Genomic DNA, 17,684 nt, shown 5'->3' with positions numbered 1-17,684 from the left:
ATAAAACGACGACTTATTCATTGAGGGTGTTGGACTCCATTGAGGCCGTGTCTTCTCGTCGTTCCTCTTTGTGGCTTTCATAGACAACAAAATTAAGGCAGGTGTGCAGTTGGAAGGGAGCTTGGGGTAAAATCGTTGCTTTATGCAGATGATGTCGTCTTTTTACCTCATCTGACTGTGAACTTTGGCATAATCTCATGACAGTCAATTTACGCTGTACTTCAACAGACCACACAGGATTAAATAAGACATTTTGGGAAAAAAAAACTTTACAAAAATAATTTCGTTGTTCATTTGGTCACAATGCATGACACCAATGCTGCATTAAAAATAGAATATTTGGGTAAATGTTCTGATTTGATTCATACAATATTTATATTCAGAATCCTGGGCTTCACCATATATGCATTTGTGGGACCCTCCTGATCAGTTTGGCAAAAGCCCTAGATATATTTCTGAATTAACAATGCTTTTGTATCTTTATAAAATACTTTTTTCCATTCATTTATTGAATTTACTTAATACAATACAGGTATTATGATCATGAAAGCCAGGGCCTATCCTGGGAACAGTAGGCCAAGGTCAGAATGAGAATGAGCAGAGCACCAAAAGAACGCAGAACGTGCAAATTCTACACAGCTAGTGACCAAAACAGGTTTGAACCCAGAGCTCTGGGGCTATCCAATGTACCACAATGCCACTTCATTTGCCACTTCAATAGGCCCAAGAGTGAGTGAATTTGGGTGTAGTCTAATGGACTGGCAGCTCCTCTAGCAGTGGTTCCTGGTTTATGCCCAGCATTGCCAAGATACACTCTTCTTCCCCCCAGCAACCTTGCATAAAATTAAAAATGCCAAGAAAATGGATAGATGTGATATGAATGTTAACAAAATACTGATGTTAATATCATTTACATGGTTAATTCCTCAGGCTGAGATTGTCATCTCAAGATGGCTCCCCTTTGGAGATGGCTGCCCTGGGCCGACCTTTCCAGGTGGGGATGCTCTATGACTGTCGCATTGACTCGTTCATTCCAGGTGAGTTAAAATTCAACTTTTTATGTTTGTTCTCTCTCAAAAAAACAAAGCCTGCAATGGTATGTAGGGTCGATGTTTGTTTGATCCAAATTATAAATTTTTTTTGGTTTCTTTAATTTTATTTTTTTCACCAGGTGTCACTCTATGGGACTTTGAAAAACTCAAGAAAGACCTCAACATTAAACCCCAGAAGAACACAAAACTCAAGATCATCACATCAGACTCTTTGGATGAGAAAACCTTCATCTTAAATGTGACAGCCTCCCTTAAAGCGAGCTTCTTGTGTGGCTTGATTGAGGTTGATGGAGCTGCCAAGTACCTCAATGACACCAAATCATCCAAACATCAGTCCAGGGTCACCCTGCACTACAGCACGACCACCAGAATGGAGCAGCTCACCATGAGCCACTTGGGGAAGCGGAAAGTCGAGTATCCAGAAGTGTTTAAGCAGAAATCGGCCACCCATGTTGTCACGGCCGTGTTGTATGGAGCTCAGGCCTTTTTTGTTTTTGATCAAACCAGCTCTAAAGAGGAAGAGAACCAAGATATTACAGGGAAATTAGAAATATTAATTAAAAAATGTATTTCTGTAGATGGAAAAGGAGATTTAAAAATGACAGATGCTGACAAGAAAATTGCTGACCATTTTAACTGCACGTTCTATGGTGATTTTGTCCTTCATCACAATCCTACAAGCTTTCAGGATGCCATGGAGATTTATACAAACTTACCAAATAAACTTGGGAAAGATGACGAGCTAGCAGTGCCCATCCAGGTCTGGTTATACCCACTGAAACATCTAAATTCACAGGCTGCTCAGCTGGTACAAGAGATCAGTGTGGCACTCGTGTCCAAATCTCAGGAGGTCCTGGAGGAGATAGACGAGCACATCATGAGATGTAATGACATCATGAAGGACAATGTTGTCAATCACTTTCCAATAATTAAGGAAAATGCAGAACAATTCAAATCAGTGCTTAATCAATATAAATGTATTTTCCAACAAGACCTTGCAAGGGTCTTACCAAATATAAGGGGTGGGGGTGCAAATGAGGAACAGCTGGCAGACATCCTGAAGAAGAAGGAAGAGTCGCCATTTAACAAGTGTGCTATAACAACATGGCTGAATAAAAGAGAAAAGGAAATCAGCATGCTCACAAAGGTCTTAAATCAAATTAAAGAAATGAAACTTGATATTGTTATAAATGACCTGGATAAATTAATTTACAACAATAGTATTAGAAATATTGTCTGCTTGACTTTCACCTCACTCCATGTGTGTCAGTCATACATATCAGTAATGAAACGCTACCTTCAGGCCCCTTGTCAGTCCTCAGATCATCTGTCAGAGCCAAGTGAAGAGTTAATCATCCAGAATTTCAGAAAGTATTCCCAACAATTCATTGAGTTTGCTGAAATTAACCAAAATAGCACGACAATGAGATTTCTCGTTCACTCCATCCCTGATGAGGAATATCCTGGTGTGACAATCTATCTTTATAAATCTGGAAATCTCATCAGCCGTAACTTTCAGCTTCCATCTAAACCTGAGTCTCTTGTGGCTGATTCTCGAACAGACAACAGTGAAACCCTGAAGTTACAAGTCCAGAAGTCTGATTCAGAAGGGTACAGAGTGGAGTATAAGCTACCTGAAGATGAAGAGTGGGAGACTGTGGACACAGGAGACACCGTTGAACAGGTTATGATTACAAAGTTACGTCCTAATTCAACATATCAATTCAGATACAGAGCCATTTGTGAAGTTGGTGTGAGTCAGGCCAGCGATACGATTGAAGAGAAGACACTACCTGTTAAAAATCTTAAAGGTAAATTTGATATAAAACATCAAAGTAAGGAGATTAATGATGGAAAACCTGGACTTTACCTTTTGCCTTTGAAGTCAGAGTTCGTAATCACTGTGAACAATATTGCAAAACGCACCTTTGGAAACAGGACATCCAAAAAACCTGGAAAAACTCTTATGGTCCTCGGAGCAACAGGTTCTGGCAAATCCACCCTGATCAACGGAATGGTAAACTACATCTTAGGTGTCCAGTGGACGGATGACTTCAGGTTCAAGTTAATCCATGAAGAAACATTTAGAAGTCAAGCTTCAAGCCAGACGTCTGCTGTTACTGCCTATGAAATGAACTACCAGGATTGTTTCAAGGTCCCATACTCTTTCACTATAGTCGACACACCAGGTTTTGGAGACACCAGAGGAATTGATCGGGACAAACAAATCACTGAGCAGATACAAGAATGTTTTTCATCCCCACAGGGTGTCCAGCACATTAACGCAGTGTGCTTTGTGGTTCAGGCCTCTCAGGCTCGACTGACGCACACACAGAAGTACATCTTTGACTCCATTTTATCCATTTTTGGTAAAGACATAGCTAATAACATCCTAGTCCTGATCACATTTGCAGATGGACAGCGTCCACCAGTTCTGGATGCCATCACGGAGTCTAACATACCGTTCTCCAAAGATGAGAAAGGGAGCCCTTTATTTTTCAAATTTAATAATTCGGCCCTCTTTGCTAATAATGATGAGACTAATAGCAGTGATAGTCTGATGTTTGACAAAATGTTTTGGGACATGGGTGCAAAGAGCATGGAGGGGTTTTTTAATTCCTTAGAGAAGATGGATGATAAAAGTTTAGCATTAACTAAAGAAGTGCTTAAGGAGCGCAGGCACTTGGAGACGGCAGTGGAAGGATTGCAGCCTCAGATTAAAGCTGGATTGATTAAACTTGAAGAAATGAGACAAACCCGTGACATTTTAAATAAGCACATTACTGACATAGAGAGCAACAAGGACTTTGAGTATGAAGTGGAGGAAATTGTGACAATAAGAGAGAGCATTGCAGGCACCGGCAAGTTCATCACTAACTGCCAGAAATGCAACTTCACCTGTCATTATCCATGCTCGCGCTCAGATGATAAAGATAAGATCGGATGTGCTGTTATGAAGGGTGGGGTCTGCACTGTTTGTCCTGGTAAGTGTGTGTGGAATATTCACTCTAACCAACAGCACAGATTCAAATACAAAACTAAAAAGGTCAAAAAGACGTACGATGAGCTTAAGAAGAAATATGAAAAAGCAAAAGGAGAAAAGATGACAACTGAACAAGTGTTTGAGCGGCTTCAGCATGAGCTGGATGTTGTGCAAGAGGAGGTTCATAAACTCATTGAAGTGTCTCATTATTGTATAAAACAACTTGAAGAAATCGCACTGAGACCAAACCCGCTGTCCACTCCTGAGTACATTGAGCTCCTCATTCAGGCTGAAGAACAAGAAGCAAAGCCAGGATGGATGGAGCGAGTAAAGTCACTGCAGGAAGTGAAGGAAAAGGCGGTGATAATAGAAAAACTCAGCAGAAAAGAAAAACTCCTACCAAGTGAGCAGAAGAAGCATGACGATCAAGAAGAAAGGAAGAAAAACAGGGGAAGGGTTTTAGGTTGGATTAATACAAAATATGAGGGAGGTAAAAAATTATTTTCTGGTTTGTTAAATTAAGATGTACAATGATTGGATGTTGTCTTACAATATTGATGATGTTTTACAATCAGCACAATTTATAATAAACACATTTACCTGATTAAAACTAGGGGTCTCTGCCCCCTGCTCGATTCGCTTGCTAACCCGCAGGTAGGTGCTATGCCCCCCTCACCTTGTGGCTCTGCTGCTCACGTATAAGTAAACGGATGTGCTGCCAGGTCCATCTATGAAGAATAACCGCTGAGAAATTTCACAGAGAATTCATTTTTGAATTGTGTTGAAAACTGCTCTTTGATCATTTAATTGTGAGTACATATCCCAGTATAATTTTCCATGGCCTTCCACAGTTAAATCTTCATCTGCTGTTATCTCTTTCTTTACCTCAGATTTGTCTGGAAGATCAAATTGCTGCATCGTTAAATGTTCTGCTTCTTTGACGATTGAAAGAGCCGTTTGTTCATTCGACTTTTCAGATAATGGTCCTTTGAATGTTTTCCATACTTTTAAAGCATCAACTTCACCGGTCATAATTAAGTACATGAAGAAGTGTCTTGATTTGTTAGGCATCATTACAAAAGCGGCATCAGACATCATTTTGAAGATATAGTCATCCGATTTACATAATCCAGCTGCTCGTGCCGCTTCTTGAAAAGTACCGTACGTAGTCCCATCTATAGTTAGAACATCTTTATACAAAGTTGCTCCTTTCCATTCACATAACAATTTTAAATGAAACTGTTTAATATATTTTGGTGATATGATATTTAATCGAGCAACATTTTTGCAATTTTTTCTTGGATGCCACACTCCTTTTTTTGTTTCTGCCATGTATAATGTTGAGGAATGTTTGCATATATATATGCTTTTGCATTGATGTCATTTTTATTAAGATCAAAATAAGCCAATAATTTTGTATTTTTAGTTTTCTCTACCTGTAAAGCTTCAGCTTTAAATTGAATTATATTCTGACCTGGTAAATTAAATAGTAATAATTCAACAGAATGACTTCATCCATGCATTGGCAATTCCATTAAATGTCACCCACTTTCTATTGTACTGACATACCGAGTTTCTAAATATGCTTGAACTTTGTCCTGAGACTGTTCTTTGGATAAAGTTACACGTACTCAATCGTGACCTTTATGAATGTACTTGTAGATGTACTTAATACTCATAACCAATGCACAATACTCCACATTAATATGTAGGGATGGGAATCGAAAACCGGTTCTTGTTGAGAACCGGTTCCCACTGTTTCAATTCCTTGGAATTGCTTGCCATTTTTGCAAACGATTCCCCTATCGATTCCAGTCGCCTCGAATGACGTCACCGCGTTGCGTAGCGTCATTTACCCAGCAGGAAACATGGCGCCTAAGCGGCACAAATGCTCAAAAGTTTGGTTATACTTTACGAGAAAGGATGACAACAGGGCAACTTGCAATACTTGCAAAGTAGATATTTCATCAAAGAGAGGAAACACTACGAATATGCAAAAGCATTTGCACACAAAACACGCGATAACCTTAAATGAATGTTGTGTTTTTGATCCGCTCCGGACTAGTGAATCTCAACCCAGCAGCAGCGGTAACGTTTGCAGGTCCTCTCCCGTTAATACGGCAGGTAACTAATCAACTAACATTGCATATTATGTTAGCGCGATTTGCCTTATTGCAAAACCTGCTATTATTGTGCATTGCATTTAGATGACCATGACGAGAGAGACAGACAGAGTCTGGCTGTCTCAGATGCTGGCAGTTCTCGCTGCAGTCTACCGGTAGCTTCTCCTTTCACAGAGGTGGGGAAAAGTAAAATGACACAGGCCAGGATAGACGAATGTCACCGAGCAGTGACTAAGTTTGTGGTAAAAGGCTTGCACCCATTTGCCACAGTAGATGCCCCCGATTTTCGGTAAGTGAATGTGTTTAATTGTAGGCTAAGTCAGGGAATGTCAAATTTGCGTGTTCTCCTCTTACCAGATGTTTCATCCGTTTCCATTTCTGAGCTGAAACATGTGTTGAAGGCAGCCGTCACTGCAGATGGATGGGCAAGTTTTAGTCAAGATCATTACCTCACAGTAACGCTGCATTATGTCAGGAATGGCCAGGCTCAAGAAAAAGTCCTCAAAACCAAACCAGTGTACCAGGCACAGACAGGGACAGCTGTAGCAGAGGAGACTGACGAGATCTTGGAGGAGTATGGTATCAAAGACAAGGTTGTGGCAGCCACTGTTGATAATGTGGCCAACATGGATGTAGCTGTCAAAATAGTTGATGGTTGCAGTATTGCACAGTGCACAGTTCCATTGGACTTGAGTTGATTGTATTTGTTGCTGGCTGATGTCGTTTTATTTTTGAGTGCTCAGCTCATATATACTTTTAAAAAGGAGAGTGTAAATGTTACTGGACATTCATGTGTAATTGCCACAGAATAATTTATGTTATACTTTGTTATTGCTACAGAAGAATATTTATTTTATTATTATTTTACATTTACACATTTTTTTCTGGGGACCCCGTGGCACCCCATCGAGGAGCCGTAGGCTGTGGATCTCTTAAGATCTCACTGTTGGGTTTGTAAGGTCATGCTACTCCTAAATTTCTATCTTGTTCAAAGATAAGATATAAAACAAAGTTCTAAGTTAATCGACCCATGTGTTCTCCTTTTTTAAAAATAAGAATCGATAGGAGAATCGATAAAGAATCGAATTGTTAAACAGAATCGAAAATGGAATCGGAATCGTGAAAATCTTATCAATTCCCATCCCTATTAATATGACAATCAAATTGTTTCAGCAAATACGGGTTATACAGTACAATAATCTGATTTATCAATCATCACAATTTTACCATATTTCTTTCCATGTTAAGTGTGTTGTTTATGACGATTATCTCTGCGGCGATAATCAGGAATGCCAGCCTTAGTCATATCTGTTGAATTAACGAAAACTTTAGGATATTTCTTTAAACGCTTTTTTTCTTTTGAGTCCCAAAATACTGAAATGGTTGAGAGGAGGGTGGGACCCACTTGAAAAAATCTCTTGGCAATAGTCTCGTCTCAAGATTTTCTTTTATAATAGAGAAATATGTAAAAATAACAGAACTCTCCTAAGGCCTAAGCTCCACCATTTAGGTTTGTTGTTTAACGAGTTTGTTTTTAAGCAAGTTGGTGCAACAATGAAGTGACACAAATGAAAGAAAAATGAGGAAAACTCTACTTATACAAAATGATATATCTGCAATTCTATATTTGTATTGATTGAATTACAAAAAGTACACATGTCAAAGTACAATTATTAATAAAAGGAGTGATTTACTGACACAAGCTGAGCTGTGGTTGATGTCTTTATTGGTCGAGGGCCATCTGTTCTGTCTGTTTAGCTTATTCATTAATTTTTGCTTCTATATAGTTCCTTTCATATCTATCATATAGTGCCTTTCACATCTGTCTCTGTCTGTCTGTCCGTCTGTCCCAATCTGATATGAGTACACGCATCTGTCGTGAATGTTCTCTGCTTCAGGGTATTCAAACAGACACCTCATTGACAGATGGTGGTCGCTGCACTCCTTTATTGCTGTTTCAGTTCAGGATATCTGTGATTTCGTCAGCTTGTAACAGCTATGAAGAAAAACAAGACACAAAGGAGCTGTTAGTTTGAGCGCAGTTACCACTGTCGGACTTCATAGAAAGAAGCGGCGCATAAAAAAGGAAACCAGACTGGAGGGAGCGCCATCTGGCAGGGTTGGATGAGAAGAATTGTTACGAGAGCGGCATAAACACCTTGTAAAAGAGTTTGGATTCCGTTGTTTTTTTTTTTTTGCTTTTTTGTTTTTTTTTTATAATAACAGTTCTCTTAAAACATCCAATTGGTTTCACATATGCATGGACTGACCTGCAATGTAAACGTCTGGCAGCAGCAGTTTAACAATGACACTGTAGCGCTCGCGTAAACAACTAACAATTATGTTGTGTTGTGTACTTCCGCCACTAGGTGGGGATAGAGAGAGGCGTTATGAAATGTTCTATGTAGAGCAGGGGTGGGCAGATTCAGTCCTGGAGGGCCGCAGTGGCTGCAGGTTTTTGCTCAAACCCAATTGCTTAATAAGAAACCCTTTGCTCAAGTAACACTTCAGCTTCACTTTAGTTGTCTCGCTCGTTAAGATTTTGAACCCTTATTGTTTATTTTAGTCTTAAACAGCTGTATTCTTGGTTTTTAATTGCTCCTAATTAGCAATGTAATGCAAATGGCAAAAGAAACCAGCAGTTATCCATTTAGCTTGTTTTCATTTACACCTGTGTGTATTTATCACGCACTATTTGGTTTAATTAAATACTTGGAAGGAAAGTGAAGAGAAAAAAGTGAAGCACTGAGAATTACTCATCTGTTTTAGACTTCAAATCATTTGGATGATATCCTTAGAAAGGAAAAAAAAATCTAGGATATGGGAATGACCTGACATGGCAGAGTTAAAGCACTAGCAAGCCATGCAATTAAATAATTGACAAGGATTGGTTTTTAATTAAGCAACTGGGTTGGAACAAAAACCTGCAACCACTGCGGCCCTCCAGGACTGAATCTGCCCAACCCTGATGTAGAGCACAGGTGTCGAACTCCGGTCCTCGGGGGCCGCAGTGGCTGCATGTTTTCATTCTAACCATCTTCTTCATAAGTGAGCTGTTTTTACTGCTAATTAACTTCTTTTGCTTTAGTTTTAATTAACTTGACTCAGGCCCCTTAGTTGTCTCTTTTTCCTTAATTAGTAGCCAAACAATAATGAGACAAACAAGCCACCATATGACCAGCTCACCTGTGCCCATCACACAATATCTGAAAATAAAGAAAGGTGAAGGTCTCAGTAAGGTTGGTCTCTTAGGTCAGCAAAACATTTTGATGATGTTCTTAGAAAAAACAGAAATCGACAAATTTGGAAATATCTGTTGTGGCAGAATGAGAGCAGCAACATGCCATTGAATTAAAAAACAGGCTTAATTAACAACAAGAATCAGCTTCTCATTAAGATACTGGTTGGGGTGAAATTGGTTGGAGTTTGAAATCCCAGTTTAACTGGTCATCTGTTGACTCGTTTCACGTCTCATTTCTGTTTGGCTGCCATCTAATGAAGAAACAAATCAATTCAGAGGACTGAATCTTTAAAAACAGGGCTATTAAAATGAAGGGAAAATGAGTTAATTAGCAGTGAAAATTAGGAAAAGGGTTAGAATGAAAATCTGTAGCCACTGCGGCCCTCCAGGCCCAGAGTTCGACACCCCTGACGTAGAGATAGAAGCGTGGTGTAGTATGTGTTCACATTAACAGTTTGCTCATTATTGTAGGGTTAAATCTCTAATTGTGTCATCACGGAGTCTTCTCAGGCTAACAAAAGGACAAGAAAAAGTCCACCAATTAAACAAACCAGATGAGGACACTTCAAACTGGATCATGACTCTTAACAATGCGGTGAACTGAAGAGAGGAGTGACTTGTGTCCACCTCAGCAGGTTGAACACCACATGTGCCTCTGCATTTAGAATCATCTGAAGCCAGTTGGTGACACAAGCCAGTGGTCCTGACAGCAGAGAGCTGCAGTGGTCCAGTTAGTGACTGTGAGCCGAGCTGCACAGAGACGAGGTGGGATAACAAGAAGGTTCATCTTGACAAGGCTGAGTTAGAGATGGTGTCCCTTCATCCAGTTTGCAATATCAGTGAGACATGTTGAGATTCTAATGGATATCTTGTGGTTCTCTGGATGGTACAAATGGGGTTCAGCTGCTTGTTATCTGCATAGAAGAAACAATGGGACTGGATGGTAGGGTCCAGTGAAGAGGTATATAATAATAATAATAATTCTTTACATTTATATAGTGCTTTTCTATATACAGAGACAAGGAGAGGGTCCAGCACCAATCCTTGGAACACACTCATGCTGGTACACCTTTGACATCTCTCCAAGTTAGGACACACAGAAGGACCTGCCCAAGAGGTAGGATTCAGATCACCTGAGGGCAGTCCCAGTGATGCCAGGGTCATTGAGGGCAGCAAGGAGGATCTGGAGGTTGACTGAGTTGAAGGCAGAGGAAAGATCTAGCAGGATGAGGATAGAAGGCATGTTGGTAGTTCTAGCCAACTGTAACGTGTTGACAACGGTAAACAGAGTCCTCTCGATGTAATGGCCTCTCTGGAAGCCCGACTGATTAGGATCAAGCAGTCTGTTCTGTTGAAGAAAGTTAGAGACTTGGTTAGAGATGGCACAGTCCAGTGTTTTACAGAGAAAGGAGAGGAGAGACCCAGGTCTGAGTGGGGTCAAAAGTGGGATTCTTGAGAAGAAGACTTATTAGGGCCTGTTTGAGCAATGTGGGGAAAGGGGCCTGTGTGATGTGAGGTGTTGACGGCTCATGTAAGGAGTGAAGGAAGGGTGGTGTGAGGGGTGGGGGTCTAGTGGATGGGTATTGGGGCAGCTAAAGAGGAGGTTGGAAATGTCAGTGGTGGAGAAAGAGGAGGAGGTGGTGGTGTGTTGAGGAGTGGGCAGGCTGGCCATAGGTGGTGATGACAATCAACTGCCGATGACAGCCACCATTTTCTGAAAAAAGGTTTTCAAGTCCTTCACAGTTTCCTTGCTTCTGGTTAAATCCTGCATATCATTTTTTTCCACCGTGATCATCACATCTTTAATTCCCAGAGATTGGGAAGAAGGCGGCAAAGAGGACAAGAAGAAGAAGAAGAAGCCTCAAGTGCCGAATTCACCTGAAGTGATCTGCTCTGTGGATGACACCAGTAAGATAGTGCCAGTTCCCTGTGTCACTGCTGTTGTAACCACAAGGGGCGCCACTGAGCCCCCAAAACTCAGACACAACATCTACCCAACACAACTTTGGGTTTTTATTTTCACCCATTTCCAAGTGTGCACAGCCACAAACACCACAATTATACACCAATAAACGGTGGTCCTCTCCTTTTACTCCTCTTGTTGCCTCCTGACTCTCACACCCCAAGGTGAGGAAGTGGAGTTCTTCTAGTAACATGTCGCTGCCTATTGAGGAGCATCTCCAGGTCGTATGGTGACTTGTGAGGTCCCCTTCCCTAAACCCCTTCCACTAATCCCCCCCCACCCCCCCCTCCCCCACCGACAACACCCTCTGGCAGCACCCAAGGAGTCTTGGATGAATTGGGAGGACCACTGCCATTTGTCATACAGGGGGAGTTAACTTCTCCCAGTTTTTAGCTTCCTCCAGTCCATCCATCGCTCTGTTATCCCAACTGGGACGAGGGTTGCAAGGTGTCCTGACCAGGTTGTGTCTCCAGTGGTGCAGTCCTTCCATTATGGTCTTCTGCTTGGACAAGAAATCATCCTCCATCCTGGTTGGGATGCACATCCACCCTTTGTGGCACTAACACTTAAACACCTCTTAGACTTTTCCCGTTTCTTCTCTTTACCGTCAGCTGGCTGATGTATGAAGGTTTGCAGAGATTCATGAGAAGATCCTGTTTTGGAAGAAGCATGGTGCTATCTCTGGACTTTCTTGGAAAAGTTGGCCAGTTCTTATAGTTGGGTTCATTCCTGTATAAATGTGTTTTCCTGAGGGTCTGTTAACCTTATTACCCCCCCCCCCCCCCCCCCCCAAAAAAAAGTTATTGCACTCTACATTATTTATTTGACTTCATGTCTCACTTTTGGACATTATGAGTGCGTTTCTTGATTATTTTTTCATTTGATGGACATTTTCTTTTAATGAATGCAATGCACCTGCGTCGACTTCATTGAGAGGTTTACTTACCTTAGTGGTGAAATTCATGTCTCTGGTGACTCTTCTTATGAGGTCAGTAGACGAATAGGGAGAGCATGGGGGTCATGAGGTTGCTGAAAAGGGTGTTGTGGTACCCATGATATCAATGCAAAAGAACGAGGGTCCAAATCTTCGGAGTCCTGGAGCTTCCTGTTTGTGAGACGTGGACGCTATCCAGTGACCTGAGATGATGTCTGGACTTCTTCATGTGTGTCTCTTCGTCGAATCCTTGGGTGGTTTGACTTTGTGTTGCTCATGAAGTCCTTAATGAGGCACATGACCTGCATTGTGAGGGAGCGTCATCTATGGCACTACAGCCATGTGGCACGATTACCCGATGGTGATCCAGCTCATTGTTGAGGACCAGGCCAAGGAGACGCCCACGTGACACCTGGATACAACAGACAGAGGGTCATTTCCAGAGGGTGCAACTGGACCACATATCTTCCTGGTGGGTTGCCAACCAGGACCCCAAACTGTTTTCTCGTGTGGTGGGTGCGGCAACATGCAGTACCAGTGCATGCCCCCCAACCTGACCTGATCTGAATGCACCTGTTCAACATGCTTTCCGATTTGTTCTGATTAATAAAATGACTTGGACCCACCTGGATTCACCCACCTCGTAACATTTACATGCGGTCCTTAGGAGATTTCACCCCCTCATTCCTGCCCTGTTATTAAAATTTCAATTTCACGAAAAGAAAAACAAAAACAAAAAACCCAGAGAGAGACCATAAGGTGGAAATGCTGCCACCTTTGTGTGGAAAATGGAACTGACACTTTGTGAAATGTATATGACACTTGCCTGTGATGACACCTTTGTCCACCAGATGGAGCTGTGAGACACTTTTATAATTAAATGAGAGCCGCTTATGAAAGAGAAGATGACTTGAGGACTTGATGGGAATCCTAGGACGGCACAAACCACAGTCCTGTCTCAAAGAAAAGACAGAGAAGCACGTGGGACAATTTGGAGCAGCTCCACATGCCTACAGGAAAAAAAAATCTCCAATATTTTAGAACGTATTTATGTTTTTTATTTTGTGTTATTTGTAATTACCTGGACTGCTTTAAAAAGCTGTCTGCACGGGCTATTAAGGGAAATAACCAAATGAGCGTAAAGGCCTGAGTGACCTCTCCCCATTGGTCCACCTTCTTATGTTGTTTTTCTTGTTTCCTAATCCCATTCCTAGTGACGTCCTCAAAGGTGGTCCAGATCGCAGGATCATCATTGTTGTGGACCTGAGTGGCTGGACCAGGCCCCTGTAACACCTGGCTGTGGCAGATAAAGGGTGGAACTGAGCTGCGTGTCTTCCTGAGGGGTTGCCAGCTGGGATCCTGGGCTGTTTTGTTGTGTGGTGGGTGCAGTGTGACAACATGCTGCACCAGTGCATGCCCCCCAACCTGACATGGCCGGAATGCACCTGTTCAACATGCTTTCCCATTTGTTCTGATTAATAAAATGACTTTTAAAATCTTTGACCATGTCTGCCATGGATCCACCTGGTAACATTTACAAGTGGTCCCTAGGAGATTTCACTCCCTCATTTCTGGCCTATTATTAAAATTTCAATTCCACGAAAAGAAAAAAAAAAAACTCCAGAGAGAGACCATAAGGTAGAAATGCTGCCACCTTTGTTTAGAAAATGAACCTGACATTCTGTAAACTGTTTGACACTTGCCAGCCAGGACATCTTTGTCCACCAGATGGAGCTGTGAGACACTTTTATAATTAAATGAGAGCCGCTTATGAAAGAGAAGACGACGTGAGGACTTGAAGGGAATCCTAGGACAGCACGGGCCACAGTCCTGTCTCAAAGAAAAGACAGAGAAGCACGTGGGACACTTTGGAGCAGTTCCACATGCCTAGAGAAAAAAAAAATCCCCAATATTTTAGAATGTACTTATTTTTTTTCATTTGTATTATTTGTAAATACCTGGACTGCTATAAAAAGCTGTCTGGATGGGCTATTGAGGGAATTAACCAAATGAGCATAATGGCCTGAGTGACCTCTCCCCATTGGCCCACCTTTTTATGTTGTTTTTCTTGTTTCCTAATCCCATTTCGAGTGATGTCCTTGAGGGTGGTCCAGATTGCAGAATCATCATTGTTGAGGACCCGAGTGGCTGGACCAGGCCACTGTAACACCTGGCTGTGACAGACAGAGGGTGGGACTGAGCCGTGTGTCTGCCTGAGTGGTTGCCAGGTGGGATCCCGGGCTGTGTGATGTGACAACGCCATGTACCAACTCTGGCTCCCCAACCTGACCTGACCTGATAACTCTGCCTGCTGATTTGGGGCCTCCTGCCTGAGGTTTTGCACTTCTCCCCCTTTACTTCAAGGACATGTGTCACACACAGGCGCGCGGGAGACGGTTTATAGACTCAAAGGGTGTTAGTTCGCAGTTGGACCAGGGGTTGGCGCTGTCGCCTGATCCCAAGGGTGGCGTTTAGGGGTGGCAAGTGGGGCAACTGCCCCAGGCCCTGCAATTAAGGGGGCCCCGCTTTTGAGGTCCGCGTGTCCCATTCAAAGTTGTATTCTCCAGTTATATTTTGATAAAGTCCTCGTGTTATCTTGCAAAAATTTAGCTGAATACTTGTAATGAGAAAATCCAGTGTATGTTAACATTATTTGTATTAAATTTGTCCGCAACTTTATACAGTCCACACATACCAGTAACCACTTGATGTAACTGGCCCCGTGTGGGGTATTCAGCCCTAAATTCCCGCCCCCCCATCCCGCACACTCGTAAGGCCTCCTCTGCCTGAACCTCTGCAGACCAGCCGAAGACTCCCTGCCTCTCAATGACATCATCACCGGTCCACCCACAGTTGACGTCACTTCCAGCACCCTCTGATGACGTCATTTCTGGCACCCTGAATCAGGACCATCTCAAACAGCATTATTGGCCCCCCATTGCAAAGCAGTGCACTGGGACCCCTACCTACACAACCCCTCAGTAAGTCACAACATACATAGATTAGCATGGGGGCTCGTGGGGGGCAACTGCCCAGCATTAAGACAACCCTGCACTGAATCCATCTTCCTGCCACCTCTGTTCCAGTTCTGGCCTCCCTGAGTCCCCCCTCTTCCTCCGTTCAGCCATATTGATCGACCAGCCTACAACCTGTTAGTCATTTCGGTTTTGAACTCCACATCTGTAAATACGTCTTTTATTTATTTTGCTGATTTTTTCAGTATATGGGGTGGCCATCCCCAAACCTTTTCCTGTCCGCTGCCCCTTTTTTATTACACCTGATTAGAAGTTGATGCACCCTGTGGCTGATTAGTGCTGCTGACTCAAACCTCCAGGAGACCAGTGCCACTCAGTATTTAAATGTAGCTGGCATAAGTTCTCTCAGTTCCTGATTGGGTTTTCTCTGCTCTCCTCCTGCCTTTTAAAGGTGGGGATTGGTAGCTGGAGTCGTTGTGAATGTGAAGAGGCCCTGGCATGTCATAACTGGCATCCAAACTAGGACTGGTACTTACCTTGCCCTAAAGGCTATGAGGAATAGGCTTCATCTGCCTGTAAATGTGAACTGGGGAAGAATAAAATGAATTGGTGGAATTTGGGATGATGGATAGGGTGTTTTGGGAATAGAGAAGTCAGAGCTTTTTGGGGGGGTCAATATATTGTCCTATCAAACTCAAAGTGTGTCAGGAAGACCATAGCCAGCAGTACCATAAACATGCCCTCTGTATTTGTTAGCCAGGACCTGTTGGCATCCCACCAGAGGTGTTTAAGGCTGATGTAGAGATCGTAGTGGAGATGCCGTACCCCCTCTTCAAGAAGATCTGGGAAGATCTTGTTAAAGTGGAAGAAGGATTACTTCATCAAGAACCCAAAGAAACGAGAACCTCAGTTCAGTGCTTGAAATGGAAGCAGTCTTTCAATTGTGATACAGTGACATTCGAGCACTGGGATACATCAACACTCATTCGAAAGGGTCACAGGGAATTAGGGTATGGACCTGATGATTCCTGAAGAGGTTCTGGTACTCAACGGTACTCTACAAACAGGTGCTGGTGTGATGAGTCATCAATCGATCATCACGAGGCAGTGAACGTTGACTGAAGGGGTGGGGTCCCCCTTGAAGATTCAGAAGAGTTGCCGGTACTCCATACCTTTTCAAGAACTTCCTCAGCTCCTGCTCAAACGACGGAGGGATAATAACATTGTCTATCCAAGGCAAAGTCTGTAATACCTGCTGTACAGGATGAAGGAGGCCATCGACTCCCAGCACCAAGATCAGCGGGCTGGCTTTCACAAGGATAGAGCAGAAGGTGACACTGCACATCATCCAGTACATCAGCTTGATTGACAATGAGAAGAACGTATGTGTGGCAGGGACGCGCGGTCAGGGGAGGCGTCATCATTAAAAGTAAAAAAAAATAATAATGATAACATAAAATAAATGCGTAAATTTGTTTTCTGTACGATTCCAATAATTTTGATCATTTTTATAGTCAAAATCATTGAATTGGTGCCAGGGGCAGACTGGCCATTAAGGCATTTAGGCAATGCCCAGTGGGCTGCAGACTCTGGTCTGGTCATGGGCCGGCCATTTTCATGAAATTAATTTTATGTACTGGTTACTATTTGACGTTAAAATTTATTTTCTAAACTACTGAACATTACCTGTCTGGTACTGCAATCTATGTAGTCCTATATAATATACCGTATTACGTCATCAAGTTGTTTTAGTTGTCAGTACACAACGTTGTAGTGAAAAATTTGGTCAAAACTGCCTTTTGCTGATTTCTGTTTCAATAACGGGCAGCACGGTGGCACAGTGGTAGTGCTGCTGCCTTGCAGTTAGGACACTCAGGTTCGGTTCCCGGGTCCTCCCTTTGTGGAGTCTGCATGTTCTCCCCGTGTCTGCGTTTCCTCCCACAGTCCAAAGACATGCAGGTTAGGTGCATTGGTGGTCCTAAATTGTCCCTAGTGTGTGCTTTGTGTGTGTGTGTGTGCCCTGTGTTGGGCTGGCGTCCTGTCAGGGGTTTGTTCCTGCCTTGCGCCCTGTGTTGGCTGGGATTGGCTCCAGTGACCCTGTGACTGATTGTTTCGATACCACTGCATTTCAGTTAGCATATGCATTACAAGGTGTTACTCCGGTTGAACTTCCTAACTGATGCTTACAAGAGGATTGGGTTCGCCTACAAGCTCCTGCTACTGCCTACAGTGTGAAAGATCATTATCTGCGTTGAAGAGAATTAAAAGCCGCCTGAGAAGCAGAATGATGCAAGGTGGCTGACGTGTGCTTTGTGCTGACGTGTGCTTTGCAAACGCTGGAGGCTGTTGAAAGTTTTTGGTCTGTTCTGTGGTGTGAGATTTAAATAAAAAAATACATTTTGCTTTTAAAACT

At 42.6% G+C, this 17,684-nt stretch overlaps 1 protein-coding gene across 1 annotated transcript in view; it reads left to right on the top strand.

The window, feature by feature from the left end:
• The window catches only part of LOC114644950 (uncharacterized), a 217,642-nt gene that overhangs the window by 22,381 nt on the left and 177,577 nt on the right, over positions 1 to 17,684 (top strand). The window contains exons 2-3 of the mRNA XM_051926717.1: positions 931 to 1,037; positions 1,172 to 2,863. Of these exons, the coding sequence (XP_051782677.1) occupies positions 931 to 1,037; positions 1,172 to 2,863 (1,799 nt within the window). The remainder of the gene's footprint in view (positions 1 to 930; positions 1,038 to 1,171; positions 2,864 to 17,684) is intronic.

This window comes from Erpetoichthys calabaricus, chromosome 4 (assembly GCF_900747795.2).
Source record: "Erpetoichthys calabaricus chromosome 4, fErpCal1.3, whole genome shotgun sequence".
Taxonomy (NCBI): Eukaryota; Metazoa; Chordata; class Cladistia; order Polypteriformes; family Polypteridae; genus Erpetoichthys; species Erpetoichthys calabaricus.
This window is presented reverse-complemented; position numbering and strand designations above follow the sequence as displayed.